Genomic DNA, 25,740 nt, shown 5'->3' on the forward strand with positions numbered 1-25,740 from the left:
ATATTTTCATCTCTCCAGCCTCCCATGCTGCAGAGCATCATTAAGGCAGATCCCCCTGCTATCATTCTGCTTGGACTCCGTCTGCAAAGAATAGAATCATAGAATGGTTTGGGTTGAAAGAACCTTATGGTCTTTAAGTTCCAATCCCTCTGCCATAGGTAGGAACACCTCATGGCATGGGGCCAGCTTGATCCCATGAGCTGCTGCTTTCCCTCCTCACCTGGCAGGGCAGCACTGCCAGCATGTGGAGCATCCCACAGCTTCAGTTGGATTTTACAGCTGTGCTATAGACTTTTCTTCACACAGCCTCAGGAATGTAAAAGTCTTCATTATTGTCCATACAAACTTAACAAAAATACTTTCCATTTGGATGGAGAAAAGTTCTTGGAAGGTCTGCACAAGACAGGGCAGTGTTTGATCAGTGCTGATGCACCCCTAATGTAGTTTCATCCTGCAGGTTTGTCCCATTTTAGTTATCTGGCTCCAAAAGAAAGCTAAGCCTCTGCAGTGGTTTTGTGAAAGTGTGTGTGCCTGCCTTCGTTGTATCACACACTGTCGATGGAAGGGGAGAAGTGGTGTTAGAAACAGTTTGATATAGGCTGCTGTGTGTAGGAGAACATGGCTATGTGTTCCCTAATGATGAGAAAAGCTGCTGTGAGAGCCATCGGTCAGCTGTAAGATTTCGGAAGTTTTAGTGTTCATAAACCAGCTTTGACACTAAGGGGTTTTGAGTGGAGAGCATTCCCAGGCAGGTGAAGCACAAGGAAATAAAGGTGAATGCAAAATGCACAGGACTGGCTTCAGTTAACAAACCATTCTAATAATAAATCAGCATTAAATTCAACAGATGGAGTACTATCTTCTGTATGTGTGATTTTTGCAGTATTTAAGACTTTAGTATCTGTTGTTTTAGTCAGTTTTATAACTCAAAGAAACTGGCGCACTCCATGTAAAGGATGTTCTTTGTGGTACAAGTCAATGGTTGGGCTATATTTTTGCCTTTAAAAACATGTCTGAGTATCTCAGTAAAAGCAAAGAAGGAAATTAACCATTGCTTTCAGTAGTCTGAAAGAATAGTAATAGGAAATGTATACCTTGTCAGTGATGGTGTATTTCCTAACATGCTATTTGAGGTTACCATGGTGTAATAAATAATGCCTGTTAGCACACAAATATTTTGCCTGGCTGTGATATGAAACACATGGGTACTCCAGCTAGATGCTGATGCTTCTAATTAAGGCAGCTTTCAGAGATGGGAGCTTTTATCTAGGCCTACCTCATGGCTTTCATTGCCTTTTAAAAAGGCTCAGACTACATGGAAAATTCTAGTATAATGCTGTATATAAGCATTACAGTATTATAAAAAATAAAATCCATGTGTGTTGCTATTTTTTCATTGTGTGTCAAGGCGTGTGAGGATGGGTTTTAAAAGTAGCATCTTTTAATCTGTAGTAACAATGATTCTGTTAGGAATGGAAATGAATATCGTTCGCTTCACAGTGAATGGAAGGAGTGAATACCAGTTCTGTGGAAGGGCTCAGACTGCTACAGAGAGCTTCAGTCCAAACCTCAATATTTGCTAATGATGAGTTGGTCTTAACACTTGGCAGCTGATGCTGTTCAGGGAGTCAGGAATGTGTTTGTGGTCAGCTGTGGCTCTCATCTGATGACACATCTCTGGCTACAAAACCAGAGCTAGTGCGCCAGGTTGAGAATTCACCTGCATCTGGATGGTAAAGTTATTTGTGCTCCAGTGTGTGAGGCTTTGAAGCACTTGAAAGTTTGCTGTTGATGATGCATCTTGGTGAATGAATAGCAAGGCACTAGCACCAGCTCACAGAGCTGCTTACTGGAGTGAGGGAAAACCTGGGCGTTCTCTTGTCAAAGCATGAAATCCTAGTCCTTGGGCATGTGAGCAAAGGGAGTTTGGGGCAGTCTTTTAAAGTAGTTCTTTTCATGGAGTTCTTTGCTTCTCTCAGGTAGAGAAATGCTTCATTGTCCTGCAAATAAATCCATTTTTAAGAGCTTTCTGGTGCTCAAAGGATTTTTGTAATTCCATGATGGATTTTCCACGTTTGCATTTTTGGGAAAACCACTGCCTGCTTGCTTCATATTTCAGAAGTGATGACTGGGTTTGCATTACTAGTGAGTATAATGGGAGAAAGAAAATCTCCTTAGCAGACTGGAGTCGAGACATGGCTCTGTTATAAAGTGTGCTCTAGGCAAAAGCAGCATGATGCATCTGTGCCACTGCCAGAATCATCTATATAATGCTGAATATCAAGACACTGTTTAGATCTGTCCTGTTCAAACCTGTCAACTTGTGAATCTCTATTCTTAGTTACCGCAGCAGGTGAGGGTGTGGAGTGAGGCAGATAGAAAGGAGCAAATACAAAATACAGCAAATTCCCAAATGTCTGCAGTTAATATTTTAAATGAATGCATCACCATTTCTTTCTGTTGATCGCCTGCTGTTTTCACTCTTCGTTCTTTGCATGCTCAATGTATTTCTCCCACCAATCCCTCTCTCCTTGGCTGTAATGATGGGACAGAGGTTCTGCTCCTAAGTCTTCGTCTTCTCAGAGCTTGTATTAAAGCAACCTTATTGATCCATTCCTCCCTAGCAGTATGTTCCTGTTTCTTTCTCATCTCCCCTTCTGCTATTCCCTCTGTGCTGTGTATCGATGTAGATATGTGCAGTAGCGTGCAATGTATAAATACTACATTCACAAGGTATGAAATAGTCAATATTGATCAATACTTATATATATATATATACACAAATATATATATATATTTTGGATGCCCAGTACCTTACATTGCACAAGATTTTTGTATGGTCCTTTTATGATGTGAAATAACACATTCTTTATTGTAACTGGCTCCTTCAGCTCTGCAAGGAGAGCTTTTTAACCAAAAATCCCAACATTTTCTTCATGAAATTCTGTTAGGATCAGCTGTGCTTTGAACTGTGAAAAACTGTCATTTCTGTTGAATGTTTTCCTCAGGAGATATTTTGTGTATGTTAAAATAATATCTAGAGAGAAAAAGTAGCAAGAGTAGCATCAGCTGTACTTGGAGGGTCTGAGAACATGGATCTGAGTCCATCTGCTACAGGTCACTGCCTTCCTCTCCTGATGTGCAGGCTGCAATGTGAAAAGTTCATGGTACAGGCTATGGAGGAGGGGAGGAAGCAAACGTTATTGTTAATGGTCTACTGTTTTCTTTTAGCAGAACCAGCCTTGGTAATTTGTACCAAAATCCCCCCTAGAACAGATGACTTTGCAATTAATACAACCCTCCCCACCTTGTGTTAGGAAATACCAGTGTGCAACTCAGCTCTTGTCACTTCTGCATGTACTTTATGATGTAGCCTTTGGATTGTAGTATCCTTGGCAACAAACTATTTTTTCCCTAAAATACTGTTTTCTCTTTTAGTATATGTAGGTTAGACACAAGACTTTGTGCTACTGACATATGCCCAGTACATGGAGCAGGCTGAGCACGCTAACTTCATCCACATTGCTGGGTATTAAAAAACCCTATTTGCTGCTCAGAGTTTTCACAAGACATGATAATGGATTTAATGTACATGAATACTGCAGCAGGGTAGTAGGGAGATATTTGTTCTCCATGCCCCTGAATAGGGCAAGAAGTGCCTGCCTTAAAACTGAAGGAAGAAAGATTCAAATTAGGCTTTTAGCAAAACTTCCCAAAGGCAAAGACTGAGGGCTGAGTTTGTGGGCAGAGACCATACATTTTTGGAATTCTTTAGCAGTTTAGATAGATATCTGTCAGGGACCAAGTATCGATTCATATCTTGAATGTTGCTCTTTCTAATTGCAACAAATTAAAGCTATGTGTGTAGAAAAGCTCACATGGAGTTAAGTGATATTAAAGTGAGCCGGAATGACACCAGCCCCTCTTGTGGCTACTATGTCCAGATAGGCTGAAGGAAAGATTATGTTTATACTAAGGCATGATGCAAGAACTTCATCTTCATCCCCAGTACAGCTCCGGAGCTTTATCTCAGACTGTGCCTGCCAACATGCGTGCATGCAAGTGGTATGATGGCAGGAGAGTCTGGTTTGGACCTGTGTTTGACTGATAGTCTTCTTATATCTTTTAGGGTTACTCTGGCTGCTGTAAATCTGCACTTTCCAGATTTTGGAAGTTTGGTTGCAGGCATTCTTTTCAATATGGTACTTTTTTTAGTATGTGCTGCCAAGGTTTGATATTCTGTGGTCTATACACAGTATTCTTCCCAGGCAGTTCCCCTCATTTCAGATCATGCTGTTGAGTCCAGTGGATAAAACTGAAGAAGAAGGTTTCACCCAACAGCAATAAAAAATGACCATAATCCCAATCATCATTTGTTGGTGTTTTTTCCTTGTTATCAATGAGGAATATATTTTCTATAAAAATCTATTCATTTTACTTATTAAGTTAGGGTAAAATGGGTCAGTACGTGTGAAGGACAATTTTATGCCTCCAAATCTTACCCCAGTATTGCTTTTTGAACAAGCTTTACTTTGAGTTTCTAGCTGCAGGTGTAAACTAGCCAACAATTCCCACAGTGTAGCTGTATTGAAGGAAGTCAAATTCCAGTCCAGGTCTGCAGTCTTTCCATGTAAGTCTGCCTTCTTTTGGTGATGCTCTGAAGCCACCCCAGTGCGTGTGTATGAATTGAAGTATGGTTTGCTGGAAGACTGACCGTGGAGGCAGAAAGATGTTCATACACATATGTTTGCTGGCATGCTTTAATACTGAGGCACTTACCAATAGCAGGTAAACCAAAAGTTGGTCAGAAAGAGTTATTGTTATCTCTTTTAACAGAAAATCTTACAGTAGAGAGAGGTACAGGAGAAAAGAAATGCAAACACAGTTTTGTCCACTGCTTTTAGATATTTTTCTCCAAGCCCAGCTCTAAGAGTCATGTGGGTACATGAGAACTTGTGGCTTCTTAAAAATCCATGTGTCTTGAGGCTGAAAATCCAGACAGAAAATGGAAAGAACGGCAAATGTTGACTTTGTAATGTGGGATTATTTTTAGGCTTGTTCTCATCACATTTTGGGGAGCCTGCCCCTGTATTTTGAGTTCTTGAATATACTGAGCAATTTGAAGATGTTATAAAAGTGATTGTGCTTAAAAGCAGTGGATTTTGTAATAGGAAATGTTGGGTTTAAGTCAGAAGATGTGTTACTGGCAAAGTGTATCCTATATTCCTAGTAAGCTACACAGTGAGGGGAGTCTATTCTGGCAAGTTTCATAGGTATTTGGGCTATAAGGAAAGGCACACTTAAAATATTGTTGTGGGGAGGAGAGGCCAAGGATATTGCTTCGTTTCTTAAAGGAGGCTGGGACCCCTCTTAGCAGGCAGATTCACAGGTTAATTAGGAGTTCAGATTTTAGGCCATTCATTACAGGTTTCAATTCTGCTTTCTTCCTTTCTCCACCTCTCATGTACACAAATGCTCTTTAGACACTTAGCATGGTAAGTGCATGCATACTCCCTGTTCCAGCCTGTGAAGTTGTGCTATCCATTGTGGGCAGGATGATTCCCAGACCAAGACCTTTAGCCATCGGCAGCAGCTCCTTTGCGTGTTGAACGCAGGGGGCTAACCTAACTGAAACCACGAGCTGGGAAAAGGCTTGTTCACTCACTGAAAAGGGTCTGCTAGGTTGTGGTTATTTCCCAGCCCAGTTCTCTGATCAGTTCTCTCTCGCAGGCAGGAATGGCGTCTCCTGAAAATCCCGAGCAGTTGATCATTGCCCTGGAACCTGAGGCTGCCTCTATCTACTGCCGAAAGCTCCGCCTGCACCAGATGATAGACCTGAGTAGCAGGGCGCCTGTCAATGGTTACAGCCCGAGTGACACTATCGGAACTGGATTTACACAGGGTACTTCTATTAACTCACTTCTTTAGATTCTTATGGCTAAGTTTTCTTTGCCCACATGGGCTCTTTCCTTACCATTTCTTATTGTCTTTGCTCTCTTGAATGTTTCAGGTTAGAATCAGCTTGCTTTTATAAACTGTTTTGCTGTTTGCTGTTATTAGACTAGTTTAGGTATTAATCCAGCAGACATGTTTGCATGCACTTGAATTTAAGCATGCAAGTAGCTTCATTGCCTTGTCTTTTCTGGGATATTATGGGAGTCTCAGTATTTTTTATGATAGGGGTTTTTTTTTTTGCTTTAATTAAAATCAACACTTTATGTTGGATCATCTTTAATTTGTTGGGAACAGTCACATGTTCAATTAGCTGCATTATGAAAACAGTGTTAAGGAGCTGGATCCGCAATGAGACTTCTAGTCTGATGCTGCAGGGTTTTGGCAGGTGCTTTTGGATGTCACCTTAGAAAGTATCATTAATTACTTTCAACACTCAGGGGTACATATGGTACTGGAATATAACAATGAATTCATGCTTGTAGAAGAGCAGCCAGATAAGGCACTTCTGATTTATTGACCTAGGATCTGTTGCTAATATCAATGTTTTAAGGCTGGCTTACAATGAGGGACAGAGATTGGACCACAGCGTAAGTCACTTGCCTGAAGATCCTTTGTAATCAAAGGTTTTTGAGCTTGGTATTCTGCCTGAGATTGGAGAAAAATAGGAAAGAAAGGGAAAAAAAAAAGGCAAACGAAGCAGCTGTAAGATGTGAATGCTGCATAATGCACAGATATCCCATCTGTGTGAATTGTAGCAGTTGCACTCATATGGGTGGTAGTGTGCCAATCTATCCCAGAAGGAATTTTTCGGAAGAACTTGTATTTTGTCACATTTAGTAGGTCAAAGCAGTGCAGGCAAATGGAAGATGAAGCTAGAAAAGCTATTCCTGTACTTACCAGAGGGTATTTTCTTTTAGTTAGGCAGTCATTACATCATTCTCTCAAATCCATGCCTCTCCCAGCCAGCACTCGTCAGATGTGTTCAGCAGAGCACAGACAGTTCCTTCAGGGGCTCCTTGGCTTCTGTCCCCCTTGTTCATGTTGTGAACCATTCCCAGTCCATGTGATTTTACATGAACTCACTTTCAGGCCACACAGGGATTTGCCTGTGGGAAAATAATAGGAGAGTTTCTCCAGTTAAGATTTTGAAGCTAGTCAGAATTTGCCAGATCATGGATTTCTGCTAAGGAGCTTTTTCTTGGATGAGGGGTAGAATTCTCCTCCTTGACTTCATATGGTAAAATCTGTTGGGGATGAGACAGGTTTCGTGTCAAAATTAATGAAAACAAAGTTTGGAGTGAATTAATTTGGGGTTGGAATTAAAATTTCATAAAGGCATGGCAGGCACCCAAGACAAGCTGAGAACAGATTAAGGAGAAAAACCATTGAAATATAAACAGAGAGAAGCACTCCAAGGACCATATTATTGCTGTGAAGTCAAAACAAAAATTTTACTGTCCGTAGCAGCCAGGATAAGCTTCAGTCATAGTTAAAGGCTGGCTCTTGTGTTCACTTTTAACCCACAGGAGTGAATGAAAGGGCTCCCATTGACTTCTGTGGGCTCTGGGTCAGGCCCTTGCTAGGACCTGGTGCTTGTTCTGTCACTGAACGCTTCATCGTTTAAACCCCTGCTGTGTGCTGCTCGGTCAGCGCAGCAAGGCTAATGTAGCCTGTCTGCATCACAGGGTCTTTATAGGAAGGAGGGGATGCAAGTGGAGCTGCTGGTGTTTTCCTGGTGATAGGCACTATAGAAACAAGAAGCAAAACCCATTCAGCGATTTGAATGCTGATATTTTGAGAAAGAATGATATTTTCATGCATGACCGGATGCCTCCTCTTCTGTAGTGTTTTATAGAAGCGCCTTTGAAGGTGACTGAAGGTTACACAGGGAGTGTTTTTGATCACTCAGTTGTAGGGGTTGATTTAAAGGCATAATGGCAAAGGTTCTGACTACTCCCTCTCTTCACAGACTGTTCTGCATCTTTTAAATGTCTAAGTAGGAATTCAGTTCTGTAAGTTAACTGATGGATATAATATTGCTAGATTCTTTGTAATTGGTGTATATTGAAAATAGTATGAGGGTGATCACTGTGGCCTTAAGGAGTTACAAGTCTGAAGCAGCACTTTAGCTGCTTGTTTTGAAACAGGCTGAAAGACTCAGGAGGTGTCCCTTTGCTTGAGAACCCCAAATCAGCAGCTTTTATCAATGGGGGTGTCTGGCAGCAGGCTGGGGCTGCCGCCTTGCGGCAAAGGCTGCGCTGAGCACAGCTGGCTGCCAGCCCACTTCCAGACGGCGCTTTGAAACCAGAATATACTAAAGAAATACATCCGACCTGCTTAGAGCTTTCATATTAGGCTATTGGCTTTAATCCAGTTAGTATCAAAGAGGATCAGTGTGGCTGGAAAACAATTTCCCATCTTTCTAGGAACAGCGTTATAATGTTCCCAATTCTAATGTGATAATCTTTGTTCATTTGTTTTGTTAATAAATGATAAATACAGATGTCAGCCTGCTTGCGCTTGATATCAGCTTCTTTGTGATTTCTTACACTCAGTAAGTTTTTCTCTAATCATGACTAGCGAAGGAACACATCCGTCGTAATCGACAGAGCCGGACCTTTATGGTGGAAAATGTCATAGGAGAGATCTGGTCTGAACTGGAGGAAGGTAGTGTACTTTCTTGAGTAAATTGCTCTCACTGGTTTTATATTGCAGGCAAATGTGTTTCCCACAAATGTGCTGTGCACTACATTGTTCTCACAGTGATTGTAAATAGGAAAATAAAATACAAGTTCATGAGCTGCTCTTAGTTACGAAGGCTGAACTGCAATTTTCTATGCTCTAGCGAAATATGGTTTATAAGCACATAGAAAAAGCAATCCAGGTTTTAAAATGCAACCAGGATATTTTCCTTGGAGTAGACTGTGTGAATATGCCACAGTATCCATTTGGCAGCCTGCTAGAATGTGTATCAGCAGCATGAGAAATTGCACTAATCTACTAATTTAGCTCAAAAGCTAAATCAATAGCTTTTGAAATCTGAATTTCATACTTGCTATCAGTCATTGCATTAGAATTACTAATAAGGATCAAGTATTCAGCTTGATTTTCTGTAAGTCATTATCTCTCAGGCTGATAACACCCCTGAGAAGCATATTTCATTGCAGTATGCTGTTGTGATAATCCTAATGTAAATACTATTTCCTTACTCCTTTGACAAACTAGGTGACCGTTACATCGTTGTTGACAGTGGAGGAGGCACAGTGGATATAACTGTCCATCAGATCAGGCTCCCTGAAGGACATCTCAAGGAGCTATACAAGGCAACAGGTAATGTCACTTTCACCAGTTGCTTTATTTATGTCATATTTTGACTTGCCAGTGAAGGAAATATATGCCTTTATTATTCACTGCATTTCACTAGCAGTTCTTCCTGAAGTAAGACAACATTCAAAATCAATATAATCTAGCTGCTGGTCAGCATATATGGTAAATTGCTTCATGCTTCTCATGCTTTTGTATGGTAAACCTCACACTGGGAGAGTAAGAAACTGTCATCTCCTGTGTTACTCACTCTCATTCAGGCCATGACTCCTGCCTTGGTCCTGGTCTGACTTCTGCTAGTAAAGTCGTCACCTTCTTGTGCTTTGAGAGGTCTCCTGTGTATTGCTGCTCTGTCCAGGTATTCAGAGATGTACCTTGGAGATATGAATAGCTGAGTATTACTAAATCCTTCTAAAGTGAATGCTGGCAGAATGGAAGTTTCCCTAGATGTAAGGGGGATCTCATATATTCCGGTAACGTCACAGGCAGTGTAACAAGGAGAGTCTGCTATCCCCTGGGAAAAATGCATAATGATTGGTCCCCAGCAAAGATGTAGAGTGTGAGTCCCTGAATGGTATTCCCTTCCTGAACTCCCACTTCCCTCTGTCTTTGCCCTTTAGCTAAGCTGTTAAGCACGAATCAGCTTATTACTTGTTGCTGTGTCTCTGTACCAAGTTAATCTTCATCTGTGTGGTTCATCAATGGGACTTCTCAGTCTTTGTGGCTGTAAGACTACCTCAGGAAACAACCTACAGTGTACATGAAGCCTGTCTACTCCTAAATATGAGTCCAACCCACACCTCACACGTGGATAAGGAGGCAGTTTCCTCTGCTTCTAATAAAACTGTTTCTGTTTTTTAGTGGTAGTGTTGCAGTGGCTCTGATGGTATAGGAGTAAAAGTGAGACAAAGGTAAGATTATATTCAGTATTAGACTGTTACACTTAGGAAAGATACCTCTTTGTGTGGACCTTCTCCCATGACAGTCCTGGTAGTGTTGATTCGATGTGTATTTGGTCAACTTGAAATCTAATAAGTGGTTCAGAATACTAAAGCTGTGTTTTGTTTGTAATCCAGGTGGCCCATACGGTTCTCTAGGCGTGGACTATGAATTTGAAAAGCTCCTGTGTAAAATATTTGGAGAAGATTTTATTGAGCAATTTAAAATCAAGCGTCCTGCTGCCTGGGTAGATCTGATGATAGCGTTTGAGTCCCGTAAACGGGCAGCAGCTCCAGACAGGACCAATCCACTAAACATCACTCTGCCTTTCTCCTTCATTGATTATTACAAGAAGTTTCGAGGTCACAGTGTAGAACATGCCTTGAGGAAAAGCAAGTGAGTAGATGATTGAACCCAAATGAATGCAGAATTGACTACTGGTAGCAAAGACAAATAATTAAAATATCCTAATTACATGTAGACTGAAGAATAATAATGTAAAAATGTGATATAAGGATGAGAAAATGGGGTTGCCTGAAGTGCAGTTTCCAGAATGAAAAGGTCTGATCAGTCTTGTGCCAAAGCTTTTCTGTACAGACTTGCACTCTTCTGGTATTGCTTTCTGTGATTTTCTTTAGGCCACCACTGCATCATTTTCCTGAATTTGGCCATGTATTTTGAACCCCTTATGTGTTCATTAGGAACATCAGATCAAATACAGAATTGATGTCTGGAAGTTTGTTACCCAGAACCTGAACTTTCAGAGGCCCGGGCCCTGGAACAAATCCAAGCTTTTGAGGGAGATGCAGGGATATTTTAATGGCTTGAGGAGAGTTATTAGCAATATCAGATCACTGGTGAAAACATGCACTACTGCATAGAGCCCTACAAGGGGAAAAGCATTCTTCTTTCAACGTGATGCAGTGGTTTCTTTACTTCTCATATTTTACCAGTTAATTTGTTCATTAGGTGGGAAGACATAATATCCTCCCGAGATTTTAACTCACGATTTTTAGTATCAGAAAGTCACCCTAAATAATAATATCATGGACTGCTATAGAAAAGGAAGTGAGGAGAAAGTAAAAGTGGGGGTTTTGCCTGTTTTGAAATTATGTACTACAGAAGATTTGGAGATGAATGGCGTAAAATAGAATGAACAAGAGAGACTGTGAATGTAGGGCAGACTGCTTGGGATCTGAGAGCAGAAGATGTGATATTTAGTACCTGTACCTTTAGTTATTTCTGCCTTTTTTAACTCAGTGAATGCTGAATGCTTGAATGCAGCCTTCAAACTCCTGCATCTCTTCCTAAAGTTATTGGTAAATGAACTTTAAGCCTAAAGGACTTGGAATCCAGCTCAGGGTCACTTCCTAAATGAGGCTGAGGTTCTAAAATCGTTAAACATTTCTGGAAATATTACCCCTCATGAGACCGTCTCCTTGTTGTTAATAGTTTTAGTGGTGAATCTCAGAGGGAATGCTAAACGTTCCTTTCAAATAAAATGCAATTCAGTGGATAACGGGATAGAAAGAGTATAAAGATGACATATAATGTGCATGACTGAAAAGGAGATTACTGAGCTTTATGGATGTGTATCCGTGATGGATTCTCTTAACAAATGTTATGCCTCATTAAAAATGCTGTGCTCCCTTCTGCCTCCTCAGGCTTCCCATACTTGCTTGTTTTCCTCATGTGTTTCCAGCGGCTTTGGCCTGCTTCTGCTATAATCTAAATGTTGCCCTTCTGGGGATGAATCAGTGCTGTTTCAGATGAGCAAGCACTGGATTGACTGCCAGCTGTTTCAGGAAGCAGCTGAGCATTGGTAATGTTACAGAAGGCAATCAGGCAAAGAAAACAGCAATTAGACAAGCACAAATAATAATTCTCCCTTGAAATTTTACATTGCTGCAGTTGGCATGGGGTTAGGGTGAGGTGAGGCACTTTCTTCCGAGTAAAATGCTTACAGATTCTGTAAACTCATTCATGTATTTATTTAGTGTGTCTTGTGAGTGCCTGGCTGTTTCTTACAGCTCAGCTATAATGTATTAATGTACTTTCTACCTGTTCTTTTCCAGCGTGGACTTTGTGAAGTGGTCCTCCCAGGGAATGCTGAGGATGAGCCCGGATGCAATGAATGCTCTTTTCAAACCTACAATTGACCAGATCGTTCAGCACCTTAGTACGTATCTGTGTGTAATCCCACTTTCTGGCTGAGGTGAAACTGAAGCTTTGCCTGCCTATTTCAAACCAGTGACTGGAATTAAAGTCAAATAATCCCCCTAGTATGCACCAAATGTGCGTAGTAGTTAGGAGAATAGTAAAACTAAGAGACATCACCTTAACATTCCTGCCTAGTTCTAGTACTAGTTATTAAATGTGATTCAGTCCTGTTACTGCCTCGGCTTCAGTTTTTCTGTACTTCCAGGGCTGTCAGCATTCAGAAGATTGAAATGCACCGACTAACACAGATCCTGCTTTTCTTTTTCCTGTTTCAGGCAACAACTAAATAATGTCAGAGATATAACCAGTTTCCTGCTCTTAAGACGTCTAGTCCATTTCTCCTCAGTGGAAGGTCACATTTGTTCATGACCATCCAAATCACTGACATTTCTAAACACAAATAATAAATGAGGCATCATGGTAAAAGTACTTCCAGGCATGGCTTAAGCATCTCTGTATTTATTTATCCAGTAATGGAAAATGGCAAAGACTTATTGGGAAATCTGCTATTTAAAGTTTTCCTGGTAGAAGATTAGATTTGTATCAAGTAATACGTGTAATAATAACATGTGTAATACATGTACTGAGCAAAGTATTTCTGTTCTACACTTTAGAAAGCACTAATTGAGTCAGAATTGAATCATGCTTTGCTTGCTGTATTTGAGGAATTAATAGGTAAATTTATGAGGTCACAACTTAGTAAGACAGGTAGTGCAGAGCAGCTTATATTTGAGCAGGGAGGGAGAGACCTAGGATTACAGTAGTTGTGACAGATAACTCAGTCTTGCTGCCTCAGTTGTCTGAACTACAACTGAAGTGTATGATTTTCTCGGAAGTTAGGACATTCAGTGCACTCAGACATTAGGAGTTTCACATGCTTTGCCTTTTCACACTGGATTTTTCTCTAATGAACGGGCTCTCTTTCTCTTTAGGTGATGTGTTTGATAAGCCAGAAGTGACCAATGTCAAGTTTCTGTTCCTGGTGGGTGGCTTCGCTGAATCCCCCTTACTCCAACAAGCTGTCCAGAGCGCTTTTGGTTCAAGATGTCGAGTCATCATTCCTCAGGATGTGGGGCTCACTATCCTCAAAGGAGCTGTTCTCTTTGGTCTAGACCCTGCTGTCATCAAAGTGCGGCGTTCACCTCTCACCTACGGTGTGGGTGTGCTCAACCGCTTTGTGGAAGGGAAGCATCCACAAGAGAAGCTTCTAGTCAAAGATGGCACACGCTGGTGCACTGATGTCTTTGACAAGTTTATCTCAGCCGACCAATCTGTAGCCCTTGGCGAAACTGTGACACGCAGTTACACACCTGCCAAACCTTCTCAGTTAGTAATAGTGATCAATATCTATAGCTCAGAACAAGATAATGTTAGCTTCATCACTGAATCTGGAGTGAAAAAGTGTGGCACCCTTCGCTTGGATCTCACGGGAACTGATGCTTCAGTGCCAAGCCGGCGGGAGATCAAAACGCTTATGCAGTTTGGGGACACTGAAATCAAAGCCATGGCCATTGATGTTGCCACCTCTAAAAGCGTCAAAGTTGGTATTGATTTCTTAAACTACTAATAGCCCATTTTTCCCCACCACAGCCTGTTTGTGAGACTGATCTTCCACTATCCCAATTTTTTGACTTTCATATGTCATGTCATCAACTTGAATTTCAGCAGGCTATATGAGAACAGCTTCTAAGGTGGGGTATGTCATGTTTGTGCCCTTTGACCAAAGGCTGGGTTTTGAAAGACCCATAAAAAGTTTTGGGAGCAAAAGTTCCAGAGGTAGTAAGAGTTCCCAAGTTACTCAAGCATGCTTAAAGACCTACCTTTATTAAGTAAATACTGATTATTGTTGGGTCCTGATGATTAGTTAAAAAGATATGAAATCATAATCTCTTTGCCGCCTTCTTCTTCTTCCTCTTCCACCCAAGAAAAGCTCACCCTGGTTGTTGTAGGGGGTGTATCTGTGTGGGGTATCTCTGTAAACAGCACCATCCTCTGCCAATGGGAACAAATTAGTAGTCTGTGGTGGTCTTTGATTTTGCCCTATGCTTTCAATATTTTAAGTGCTGAAAATCAATGACTTAAAGAAATGAGAACTGTGTTTCTTAAATTCTGAGATCCTATGGAAAAGAAGATTCTCAGAAATCCTTAAAATTAGCTTTAGGAAATGCAGATGTATATTAGGAGCCTAATAGTGATTGCTCCAGTTTGAAAACAAGGCTTTTATTGGTGAAGCTGTCAGAACAAGCTGTTGGATTAAATAGGAAGCATTGCCCTCAATATACTTTGAAAAATGAAGAGCAAAGCTATTTCCCTTTAAGGTCTTCTAAACTTACTTTTATTAGTCTCCATCTGCAGTCATAAAATCACTGAATAGGTGAGGTTGGAGAGGACATCCGTTGGCTGTCTGGTCCAACCTCTTAGCTGTAAGCAGTGTCAGCCAGAGCAGGATGCTTTGTCCAGTTCTGAAAATGTCCAAAGGTGGAGATGCCTAAACTCTGGGCAACCTGTTCCAGTATTTGACAACCCTCATTGTGAAAGAGTTTTTTCTTATTTTTAAACAGAATTTCTTGTGTTTCAATTTTGCCCATTGTCTCTTGTTCCTTCACTGGAAACCTCTGAGAAGTCTGGCTCTGTCCTCTTTACTGTCTTCTCGCAGGCATTTATATACTTTCCTAGCATCTCTTGAGCGTTCTCAAGTCTGGAGAGTCTCAGCTCTCTCAGCCTCTCTTCACATCACAGATATTCCAATTCCTTAATCATCTTCATGAGCCTTTGTTGGTCTCAGACCAGTATGTCCATGTCTCCCTTGTACTAAGAAGCACAGAACTGGATCTGGCACTCCAGATGTGTTCTCACCAGAGCTGAATAAAGGGGAATAATCACCTTCCTTGACCTGCTGGCAATGCTTTCCCTAATGCAGCCCAGGAGGCTATGGGCATTCTTTGTTGCAAGGGCACATTGCTGGCTCACAGTCAACTTTGTGTCTGCCAAGACCTTGAGGTCTTTTTCCAAGCTGTCTCCCTGCCAGTTGGCCTGCGGTGTATACTGGTGCATGGGGTTATTCCTCCCCAGGATCAGGACTTTGAGCTTCTGTTCATTGAATTTTAAGAGGTTCCTGTCTGCACATTCCTCCTGCCTGTTGAGGTCCCTGTGACCCATGTGGTTCATAAGCACTTCTCCAACTGATTATATTTCTTTTCTTGTTAATTCCTGTGTTAAGATTTGGAAGTAGTTAGATGGTGGCTGTCCAGGAAGATTTAAACAAAAGAGAGAGAAAACATCCAGATCAAAAGTTCCATAATATGTTTTGAGTAGCAAACATTTTAATTGGGTAAAATATATTTCTGGCTTGAGTTGAATGGCCAATAAAGTGGAAAGCAGAAGCCAGGAGAATGAAACTACAAATAGCATTAAATAAGGCATTCCTCACATGGCTCTGAGCACACAACTCTAACACAGACAAAATACGCTGATGGTCACAGTAGCATCTTGTTTTCCAAACTTTCTGGAAATGTTTCCTTAAGCACATTCAACTGGAAAATCTCTTCTGCAACTGGAACAGGTTTTACATTGCAAAATGGTACAGGTGCATCATTTCTGAGACCTATAATCTGCATCTGCCATCAATTGACAACTTCAGATTCAAATCCAAATCCCACTCCAGAGTGGCAGACTGATACTATCCTATAGAGTCACCCTAAAATGCTGACACTTTCAGAGCATTTATACAGAGCTGCCTGATTACCTGCTGGAATTCACTACGTTTTTGAAGCTTTGCAATGTTAATTGTTAAGCTAAACCTTCCTTTCTAGTAAGTTGAGCATGAGTTAAATCCATCACTGTCACTTTTGGGAAATGAAAGCTTTATCAACTATTTCACTGGTTTACATTCCAATCCTGCACTTAAGCTTTCTGTGTTTAGCCTGGAGTTTCGCCTCAGTTGAAGAGATGCAGAACTGGTCTCCTGCATTTTGCCATTGAGTTTTGTGTCTCCTGCAGAATTCTGCAGAATGCAGCATCATATTCTGCAGTCAGCTTTAAACAAAAGAAGGAAAAAACATAAGGACTATGGAGAATGCAAGTCACGGTATCTGGCTGGATATTTCTATAATTACAAAGTGTGCTTGCTAGCATTCGGTTTCTTGCTGCCTGCTAAATGCTTTAAAAGCTAAATACTGGGATTTTTTGTATGTGTGTGTGTGTTGCTTTCCATGGTTTACAAACAAGAAAAACTTTAAGGTGAGTTATGAACAATATAATTTTATGTATATACAATATTTAAATATTGTACAGACTCTTTCTTTCTACAGTGCTATTTTCTTGTATAAAAATGCTCTTTGCTTCTGTTGATTTCATTCAGCTGTTAATTTTAAATAACATAATTTCTCAATCAGCTTCTGTAATTATAGCCTTTTAAAGATGGTAAGATATGAAATGTAAAAGGCTGATCTTATAATAATAGGAAAGAAATGTTGGTGTGTCAGAGAATACAACATTCTTCCTGCAATGCAAGTCATCGCAGTTAAGCCTATTACACAGATGCACTAGTATGTTTCTGGGATTTTCATTTCTTTGTTTCAGATGGTGACCATTCCACTTCCAGCAGTTTATCATAATAATGGATGAATCCTCCTGTAAAACCAAGTTAAAAATTAGATAGTTTGATCTGGATATACAGCTTCTTCACTAGGTTTTGGGGTTTTCTTAAGGATCTTCCATAGTATAAAAAAACCCAACAACCAAAGAAACACAAAACTACCTTCCAAAGCCAGGCAACACTGATTTATTGTAGCTGCAGGTAAGACCCAGTCTACCACTACCACCTACCACAAGACAAACTTCTTAAAGAAAAATAGGCTTTGTTGTCTTTGCATCCTGTGTTAAACTGAATTGCTCCAGTTCTGCACAGATTTGTTTCTGATAACCTTAACACAGAATTTGGTATAATAAATGGCTGCAACCTCCCCCTCTCCCCTCTGAAGAGGAGATGACCTGCAACAAAGATGAGGTGGCCCATGGTTTTGTGTTGCTTCTAGTCTGTCTGCAGGGCATGTTAAGGGTATTTCTGCAGCTCTTCTGACGCATGGTTCCCTGTGCAGTAGCAATTCTCTGCCCTTTCTTATTCACCTTTTGTAAGATCCCATCTGGATCCAAGCAGGGGTTTGTTGCTAAAATTAGTCTAATTGTGAAATGTGATTTGCACATTTTTGCACTTCCTCATTCCATCGATGAGAGCACTATCAAACTTATCTTTGCAGAGCACTGAACTATGGAACAAACTCCCAGCTGTCCTTGTTGCCCTCTTTAAGAATGGAAAATTTAGCTTGTCTCTCTAGGGAGTTAGAATTGTAAGTAGAATATTACCCTGTGGTCTGTAGTCTATAACCCAGTTAAACAACCTTACATTGTAAGCGGCATGTGGATGCCCATTTTGATAAAGGACGTTAGGCTATAAAATTAATATGAAATTTACTAGGAAAAAAGTCATTTTTAGGGTAGAATTCTGATACTTTTGCAGGAGATTCCCTGCAGAGCATTTTATTGGTAGGGGTTTCAGATGACATTGTGCAACGTTGTGTTGAAAAGACAAGGCCAGCTGTCCTTAGGGAAAGCAGAAGGTCTTGGTAGAAGTTTTGCTCTAAGCAGCAACTTGCAAGTTTGGGTCCAAGTTACTTAAGTCTAGGCTGAAAGTTAGCAGCTAATTGTGATGGAATGATTAATTGTGCTAGACTATGACAAATGTGCTGTGATGGTTAGGACAGTTTACATTGGTATGAATATACCAATATACAGGAGTTTTAATGCATTATTATGAGAAGGCTAATTATATATTGCAGAGATTTAATTGCCAAGATAAGCTGCATATTTATGATATGAAGTGGCTTAAGCGGATGAATAGTATAAAAGTTGTTGGGCATAACGTCACAGTACTCACCTGCTTGAAATAGTCCTAAACTATGTTATAAAACCAACCATTGTGGTCTTGTTCACCTCTGTGCAAGATAAATTCAGATTTCACTGATGTTTGGAGCTGTTCACAACTTGTCTGGATTGTATCTTGAGTGTTCTTGTGTCTCCAGTCATGTCAAATAAAATACTGTAAAACTGATTTTTCTTCTTGGGTGTTACTGGTTTTATGGAAATGGTTATAAAAAGAAACCTACATTGATTATGGAAGTGAGGAAGGCCAAGTGGTTATACTTGCATTTGGATGCTCCTTCATATGTGTAACTGAGCAAAAGTGACACCAACCATATGTACTGCTTATGAGATCTCTTCAGTCTTTTAGATGTGTGGATGCCAACAGTCTTTGCCAAGGGCTGGCAGGCCCCTGGGCACACACACAGCTCTTCAGCAAGAGGCTGCTGCATTTCCAGTTCACTTGTGAACCTTCTAGGGAGGCTCCATATGTGCCTAAGGTACAAGTCCACAGCTGGTGATTACTCAAGGTCCACCAAACTTGGTGTAGCTCTGAGTATAAGGTGTCTGTTGGAGTCTAGACAGAAAGACTTTGGACGATACCAAGAGCAGATGGTGTATTTTCTGTGATGATGCTCTGAGATAGCCAGGAAATCATATATGAAAAATGATATATCGAAGAGGACTTGTCAAAGGCTGGTTTATTGTTAAAATTCTATCATCGGGCCAAAAAGCTGTTGTATTTGCATGAGAGTGTACATCTTTATTGTGTGTTTCTAGATCTAGGTTTGTTTAGGAAGGTCCTGCTGCACTGAAAAGAACTTGTATAACAGTGTGTGCAATATTACACTTTTCTTCTAACCATTGCAGGCTATGTCCCTCTGAAGTTCAGCAGTGTTGGCACTAGATCCAAGAGAATTCAGTGGTGTCTGTGACCTTAGTCTACAATGCTGCTCACGTGCAAAGATGCAGAGAATGAACTAAGCAGCCACTACACCCCAACTTCCACCTATTTGCTGCAATGAAGGTGTTTTACAAGTGCCTCATGACTATAATTATAAACACCATCCTAATAGGCTAGGCACTGTATTTAACTTGTAATGAACTTGATTTCAGCTAAACATGCAATTAATGTTACTAGTACAATGGGAAATATAATTACAGTCTTCAGGACACATTAAGAACCAAATTTTGCTTTCAGTGTTCTAGTGCATTGCTCTGGTATCCAGGGGAGTTTCATGTGTGTGCATTCAGAATTTCATCCTTTCGCTGGACTTTTCTAAATCTTAAGATTTTCTCCTATGAGTATGTTAATATTTAAAATCACAGCCTCATCTCGATAGGAAGGAGTCTTGTATAAATTGTTGGATTTGCCACGATCACATAAATCCCAATGAAATTTGCAGATGGTGTTTTCATGTTAATAGACATGGAGTAAAAGAACTTATAAATCAACGTCTGTGACAGCAGTGTCCAGCTTCCCCAAAAAGATTCTTTCCTCTCAGCTTCCTAAGCATCTACCTGAAACGTCACCCAGGTATCTGTCTAAAGGATGATGGATTCGAGTCCCCTTAGTGAAAGAACTGCCTGATTTTCAACAGATCCATCATGGATAAACAGGTGAGAACTGCAGATGCTTTATGTAAATGGGATTCAGGCCTGGTATTTGCCAATCTCATTAGATACTGGTACTGGAAAACTTGTATCTGCTTTTTTAGGAATAAATTCTGTAATAGTAATATAATGAATATAATAACATAATATAATAGTATATTAATATTACTGATAAAATATTAATACTAAATATTTATATACACTTATATAATAATAAATATAACAACATTTTTATAGTACTATAATAAATTCTGTTGCAATGTAGTTCGCATTCATCCCTTGCTGTGTTCTAATACAGAGAAACACTTTTGTAGTGGGACTGCTGTAGAGTCACAACAATGTATTGAAGGGGGCAGAATTTTGTGCTCCTTTTCTTTCACATTAGGAATATGAAAGAAAAGCTTTGTGCAAGAGCCTGTGCAGTTCCACAGATGCAAAGATCAATTTCTTGCAGCAAAAGCTGTCTTATGCTACCCTGAAAATGCATCATAGTAAATGTCAGGAGTGCTGAGTAGCCTCTGGGGAGGTGGTGATGTTCATGGTGTATTTGTGATGTACGAGTTCACAATGGTTCTGTTCTCTTACCTGTGACTTAACGTTTGGACGTGCTCACAGATAAAGAAGTGAGGTTATCTCAGCTTCACTAAGGGGTATATCAAAAGCAGCTGAGCATATACCTCACTGATATAGTGGGACTAAGTGCAGTATATTAAGTTAGCTAACTGCAAACCAAGAACCTTTGTATCTTCGTTTAACATACAGTTGTATAGGTGCTGGCTATAATTTTGAAGTAGTATTTATTTCCTCATTTTTCAGGGACTGTAATAATGGGGAAAGTTTACTAGGTGCTATATTCCAGGAGCACTGGCTTTGTGCCCAGAGCAAAAGTCATCAAACTAGGATATACTGTTTGCTACTATATAATGGCAAAAAATGGTTGTAAGAACTTGGTAGGTTGCAACTGCTGTGATTCTTCTATCAGTGTCCACAAGTGATCTTACAGAAACACGGAGAAATAAAAACACAATACAAGCTTACAAGTCTGGGACTATTGTGTGCTGCAGCAGAGGAGGACAATACTGGGAAACCAAAGGAATCAGCTGAAAAGGTGTGCAGCCAGGGTTTGGATGTGGGAGGACAGAGGCATTGTTGTGCTCCAGCAGTAACTGAAGGTCAGGGAAGGTTTCAAAGTAGAAAGGAATGGTGAGACTGACAGCTGTGAATGTTAAACCATAGTAATCTAAGGAATTAGAAAGGTGACTCTCCCTTTCTTAAGGGCAACAACTATTTCCTTCCCTCTGAGGAATAAGCTGTGCACCTCAAGTAGGAGCTTCCGTCTGCCATCAGCTGATAAGAGCAGACACCAGCCTGTGCACATCCTCTTCATTTGTAGTACAGAAAGCAACCTCGGTGCTGACCTGATGCTTCCCACACGAGTGTGCTGCATTCCATGCTTGTGCCACCAATGCGTATTTGCTAACACGTACCAGGGCTGCAGCTGAAGCCCTGCAGTACAATGTAGGGCTTTTACTTTTCAGAGTTCAGAGCTTTTACTTTTCATCCAGTGACAATCATAATGGATCTGTTTTATCAGCCTGCTCCTCCCATCAACACACACACAGACAGATGACTATTGACTCCTCAAAATGAGCAAAGCTGAAGGAAGTTAACTGTGCACGGAGCTGAATCCAGCAGAAAAGATGCTGTCCTGCATGACATCTGCAGGGGTTCCTGTATGTAAGTGTGTAGTTCCATGAATGACATTACAGCATCCTCCTTCAGATCATTTTATCCCAAATTAATTTTGTAGTTATTTTGTTTTGTCTTAGGGTTGAGACACAGTAGATTGAAGCCCCAAAAGTGCCACACACTTACCAAGGATGCTACAGCACTGAAGGGAGGTTGCCAAAATACACTGATCACATAGTCAGGTAGTATATACTATTACCCATGGCGTTAGATTTTGTTCCTTTTTTCTTCTCCATCTCCATGCAGACCCATCCAGTATTTTTGCTGACTGCAGCTGCAGCTCTGCTGGAGAATCACAGGAGATGCATGTAGCTGGGAGAGGGCCTCAGACATCATCTATATCTCACCTTCCTTCAGAGAAACAGTATTAGTTCTTCCTAAATTACTTCAAACTCCTGTTCAGTCTGGTTTTAGACCTTCTGATGCTGCAATGGTACTACCAGCCCGGGCAGTTTATTTGTGTTTCACTGCCTGAAGTTTTACATAATGTCAGCTCTGACTCTCTGTGGCTGTCCTACCCCTAGGGACCACGGAACATTTCATCCCATCCGGGCTCTGTCAGCTTTTGACACATCTGAAGACTAGTTTCATGCTTGCCCTGAATCTAATTCTCTAATTAAACCCCAGGTCTTTCAATCATGTTTTATAAACTGGTGATCCTTTTTACTGTTGGCAGCACTGAGGATTAGACATTGGATGCACTATACTTGCGGCACGTTGTGGTTTTGGTTTCTGCAAACATTGATCAAAGGCTGCCTTGTGTGCAATCCAAAGGGTGCGCGTTTAAACCTTAGCAGCTTGTTGCAATAGTTAATATTGCGTTAACTGGCTGTGGCTTTGATAAGTTGCACTTATGAGGTGACCACAAATCACGGTTATGAACCATGCGAGTTTTGCGTTCATTTTGCTTTTGGAATTTGCACTGTTAAAGCATTTCTCTTGAATCGCCACAGTACAGGAACTGCAGCTTCCTATCCTGTGGGACTTCTGATGAACTACTTGTGCTTTGCTGACCTGAAGCGTGTTCAGCTTTTCAGCTACATGAAACGTACTGCAATGAAAAACTTCAAAGAAGGTGAGAAATCTCTGCGTGACTTGCTGGGGAAGTTCAGGCAGGATACATTGAGCTTTCAACTGTGATTTTAAAATGCAATAAAATTCTCCAACTGCAGAAAAGCGGGCTCCACTCCAAGGTCAAAACCTGATTTTATCTGGTAGTCACCCCTACTTTTGATGAGGTGTCAGCACCTCTGGTCTTTAATTCTCCCTTACATACCCCTTCTCATCAAATCCCTGACACTTCTCATGTGGCTCTTCTGGGATATACTGTGCTTTGGAAAATGAGGATCTAAAGGAAGAGTGTCAGAAGACAGCGCTTTAGACTCAGTCACTTAATTGCGATTTTACTCAGGATTGACTGGTGTGGGAGAATTACGTGATACCTTGGTAGTTTCCCAATGCTCTATCACCTAAATCTGTGAGACTTGATGCTAACAATGTATGGTAAGCGTTATGTAGTGATACTTCTCTCTGCTTAACCAATGGAGAAAGCAGAATCGCTGCAAACAGTAAGACAGCTCTCTGATGTGAACTCTGTAATACAAGATTTGTTTCACCTACCCTATTCTACACCCCCACAAAGGTGAAATGAAGCATTTTTCACATTGTCTCCAAACCCAAAAGCCCTCACAAGAACAAAGAAGAATATGGAAATGTTATGAGCATCTTGGTGCGCTCAGAGAACCCCAAAACATCTGCTCTATAGATAAGCATAGTCTGAAATTCCAGTCTTTGTTGGGAATAGCAGAAGAGCTGGCCCTGTTTTGGATACCAAAGCAAAGCAAAAACAAGTGGTAAAGCTCCCCAGATGTATTCACCTCTTGTGAGGGCTTTCAGTGTGTCAAGTTACATTCATCTTCCCAGAGTACTATTAGCATATTCACCTACATTTAAATAATTAATTTTCTCATTATATGCCAACTCTTAATTTTTGGTTCTTTCAGGTTTATTGAAATCTGTGACAAGAGGTAGTGATACGAGGAAACGTTTGGTTTCTGGTTTGTTAATCAATTCCATAATATCTCATTCTTCACAATTGCTTTATTTAATAGCACCAATTTCTGCTTTCAGGTCTTGACTTCCCTGTTAAGCATTCAAGTTTCTGAATTCTTTTTAATCTTTTAACCTTTATCCCTTTGAGTATTTTTTTTTCTCAGCCTATAATTTATTATACAGTCTCCTGTCAGAGGAGGAGGTAGACTCGGTGATTTTTACTGTATTGCAAATTATAATTATTATCGTTATTTGCATTAGTAATGGATTCATTCTTACCACTGAAAACAATTCCATTATCTGATCAGACAGTTATCTTCACAGTGTCCGGGATCAGATATTTTCATTAGGCACCTCTTTCTCTGTGGGTCAAAAGGAGAATTATTCTTCAGTGCAGTCACTTTTCTCTTCACTTCTAACGTTTTCCTTGGTTAAAAAGAATTTTTTAATCTTCTGCAAGCGTCCTTTGCAACAAAAATATATGCCTTTATGCTGCTGTGTCACCATTCCTTCAGACTCAGCAAGGAATGGCACATCCCTGCTGTGAACTGCCCTTCAACATTCTTTCTGTCACAGCCGCCAGAGAGGGTTTGTAATTCAAGTTCAGTGGGAGGCTGATTTTCATGACCCAGCAAAGACATTTTGACTCCTCTTCGAATTACAGCAGAGGTTTGAGGATCTACAGTCTCTAATGAATTGAAGAAACCTCCTTTCCCAGCCCGCTGTCCCTGCTTCCTGTGGGAGATGCAGGTTTGGAGATGGATGATTACAGAATAAGGGTGCAGATGGAGCAAACTTATGCTCCTCTCTGACTCGCCACTGAATTTACTGTGTCTCTGCAGGGGTGTAAGAGGGTCAGATAGCACTGGTTTCCAAACTGCAAGCCGAAGGGAGCTGAGGAAAGTTGGAGAGAGACGTAAGGTCAGGCCACAGATCCTACTGAGTAGCCTTGGTGAGAGCTGAAGGTGGTGTAGAACCTCTTTCACACTCCTCTCCTACTGATTTTTATTCCCTCATCAAGTGAGAGATGGTGTTTGAGTAAGGAATTAAGGACATTAAGGAAAAGATTTTCCATCTAAAACAAAAGATTGGGTTTAAGCAGCTCCTTTAAAGTTTCTGTAGCTCAAGTCAGGCTGTGGTTACCAAATCCAGTGCCCCATGTTCAGAGAAGGAGGGGATAGCTTCTGCTCTCCTCTCATTTCAGGCAAACACACCCATGCTCATTGCATCTTTCATATCCTGTGTAATTAAGGTGATGAATATATTCATTCTCCATGCAGAACCTCTTCTGAGCGAGAAGTGGTACTGCTCTCATGGGAGAGGTCGCTTTCCAAAGAGGATAATCAGCACTTCCAGGAGAATCCCAGTTCTGAAAATGCACACCCCAAACTGAGGCACTCAGGCTGCCAGTATTGTGCATTTAATGAGAGCAAGTGAGAGGTATGTTTACCCAAAATCATAGGCAAAATGATAATAATGTGAATTATTGTGTGAAAAATGCAATTTTTTGGAGATTTAGATCCTCTTTTTCCCCCTTCACCTCGTAACTGGTTTGATGTGAAGCAATTATGTGCTTCATGCAATTAAAAGTAAGATTTGTAATATAATATGTACCAAAAAAATAATTACATGTACCATAGCACAAAGAGGGACTTGAACGCAACTTTTGTCTTTGGGTCTCACATAGTATATGTCTTCAATATACTAGCAAGTGTGGTAGCCACTCCGTTGTTACTGTGGACTTGAATTACAGCATTGTGACTAATTTAAAGAGTAATTTGCTTCTTGTTTCTGTTTGCATACATGCAAAATTTAGAAGTGGCATGTATTAATATCTTTTCAGTTAGGGCTGTGGGAACATGACATTGGCCTTCTTTCTTCCTCTGCCCCATATTGAAGCTTTCTGTTTTGACTGATTAAGAATGCTGATACATTTCACTCTTTCCTTGTCTTCAAATTGTAGAGGGT

The 25,740-nt window shown here is 40.6% G+C and overlaps 1 protein-coding gene across 1 annotated transcript in view; it reads left to right on the forward strand.

The window, feature by feature from the left end:
• The window catches only part of HSPA12A (heat shock protein family A (Hsp70) member 12A), a gene marked incomplete at both ends in the record, with an annotated part of 58,067 nt that extends 44,062 nt beyond the window's left edge, over nt 1–14,005 (forward strand). The window contains 6 exons of the mRNA XM_080621126.1: nt 5,731–5,902; nt 8,536–8,622; nt 9,181–9,285; nt 10,356–10,614; nt 12,294–12,397; nt 13,371–14,005. Coding sequence (XP_080477252.1) covers nt 5,731–5,902; nt 8,536–8,622; nt 9,181–9,285; nt 10,356–10,614; nt 12,294–12,397; nt 13,371–14,005 — 1,362 coding nt within the window. The remainder of the gene's footprint in view (nt 1–5,730; nt 5,903–8,535; nt 8,623–9,180; nt 9,286–10,355; nt 10,615–12,293; nt 12,398–13,370) is intronic.
• Nucleotides 14,006–25,740: the final 11,735 nt, after the last annotated feature.

This window comes from Psittacula echo (assembly GCF_963264785.1).
Source record: "Psittacula echo genome assembly, chromosome: 6".
In the NCBI taxonomy this organism is placed as follows: domain Eukaryota; kingdom Metazoa; phylum Chordata; class Aves; order Psittaciformes; family Psittacidae; genus Psittacula; species Psittacula echo.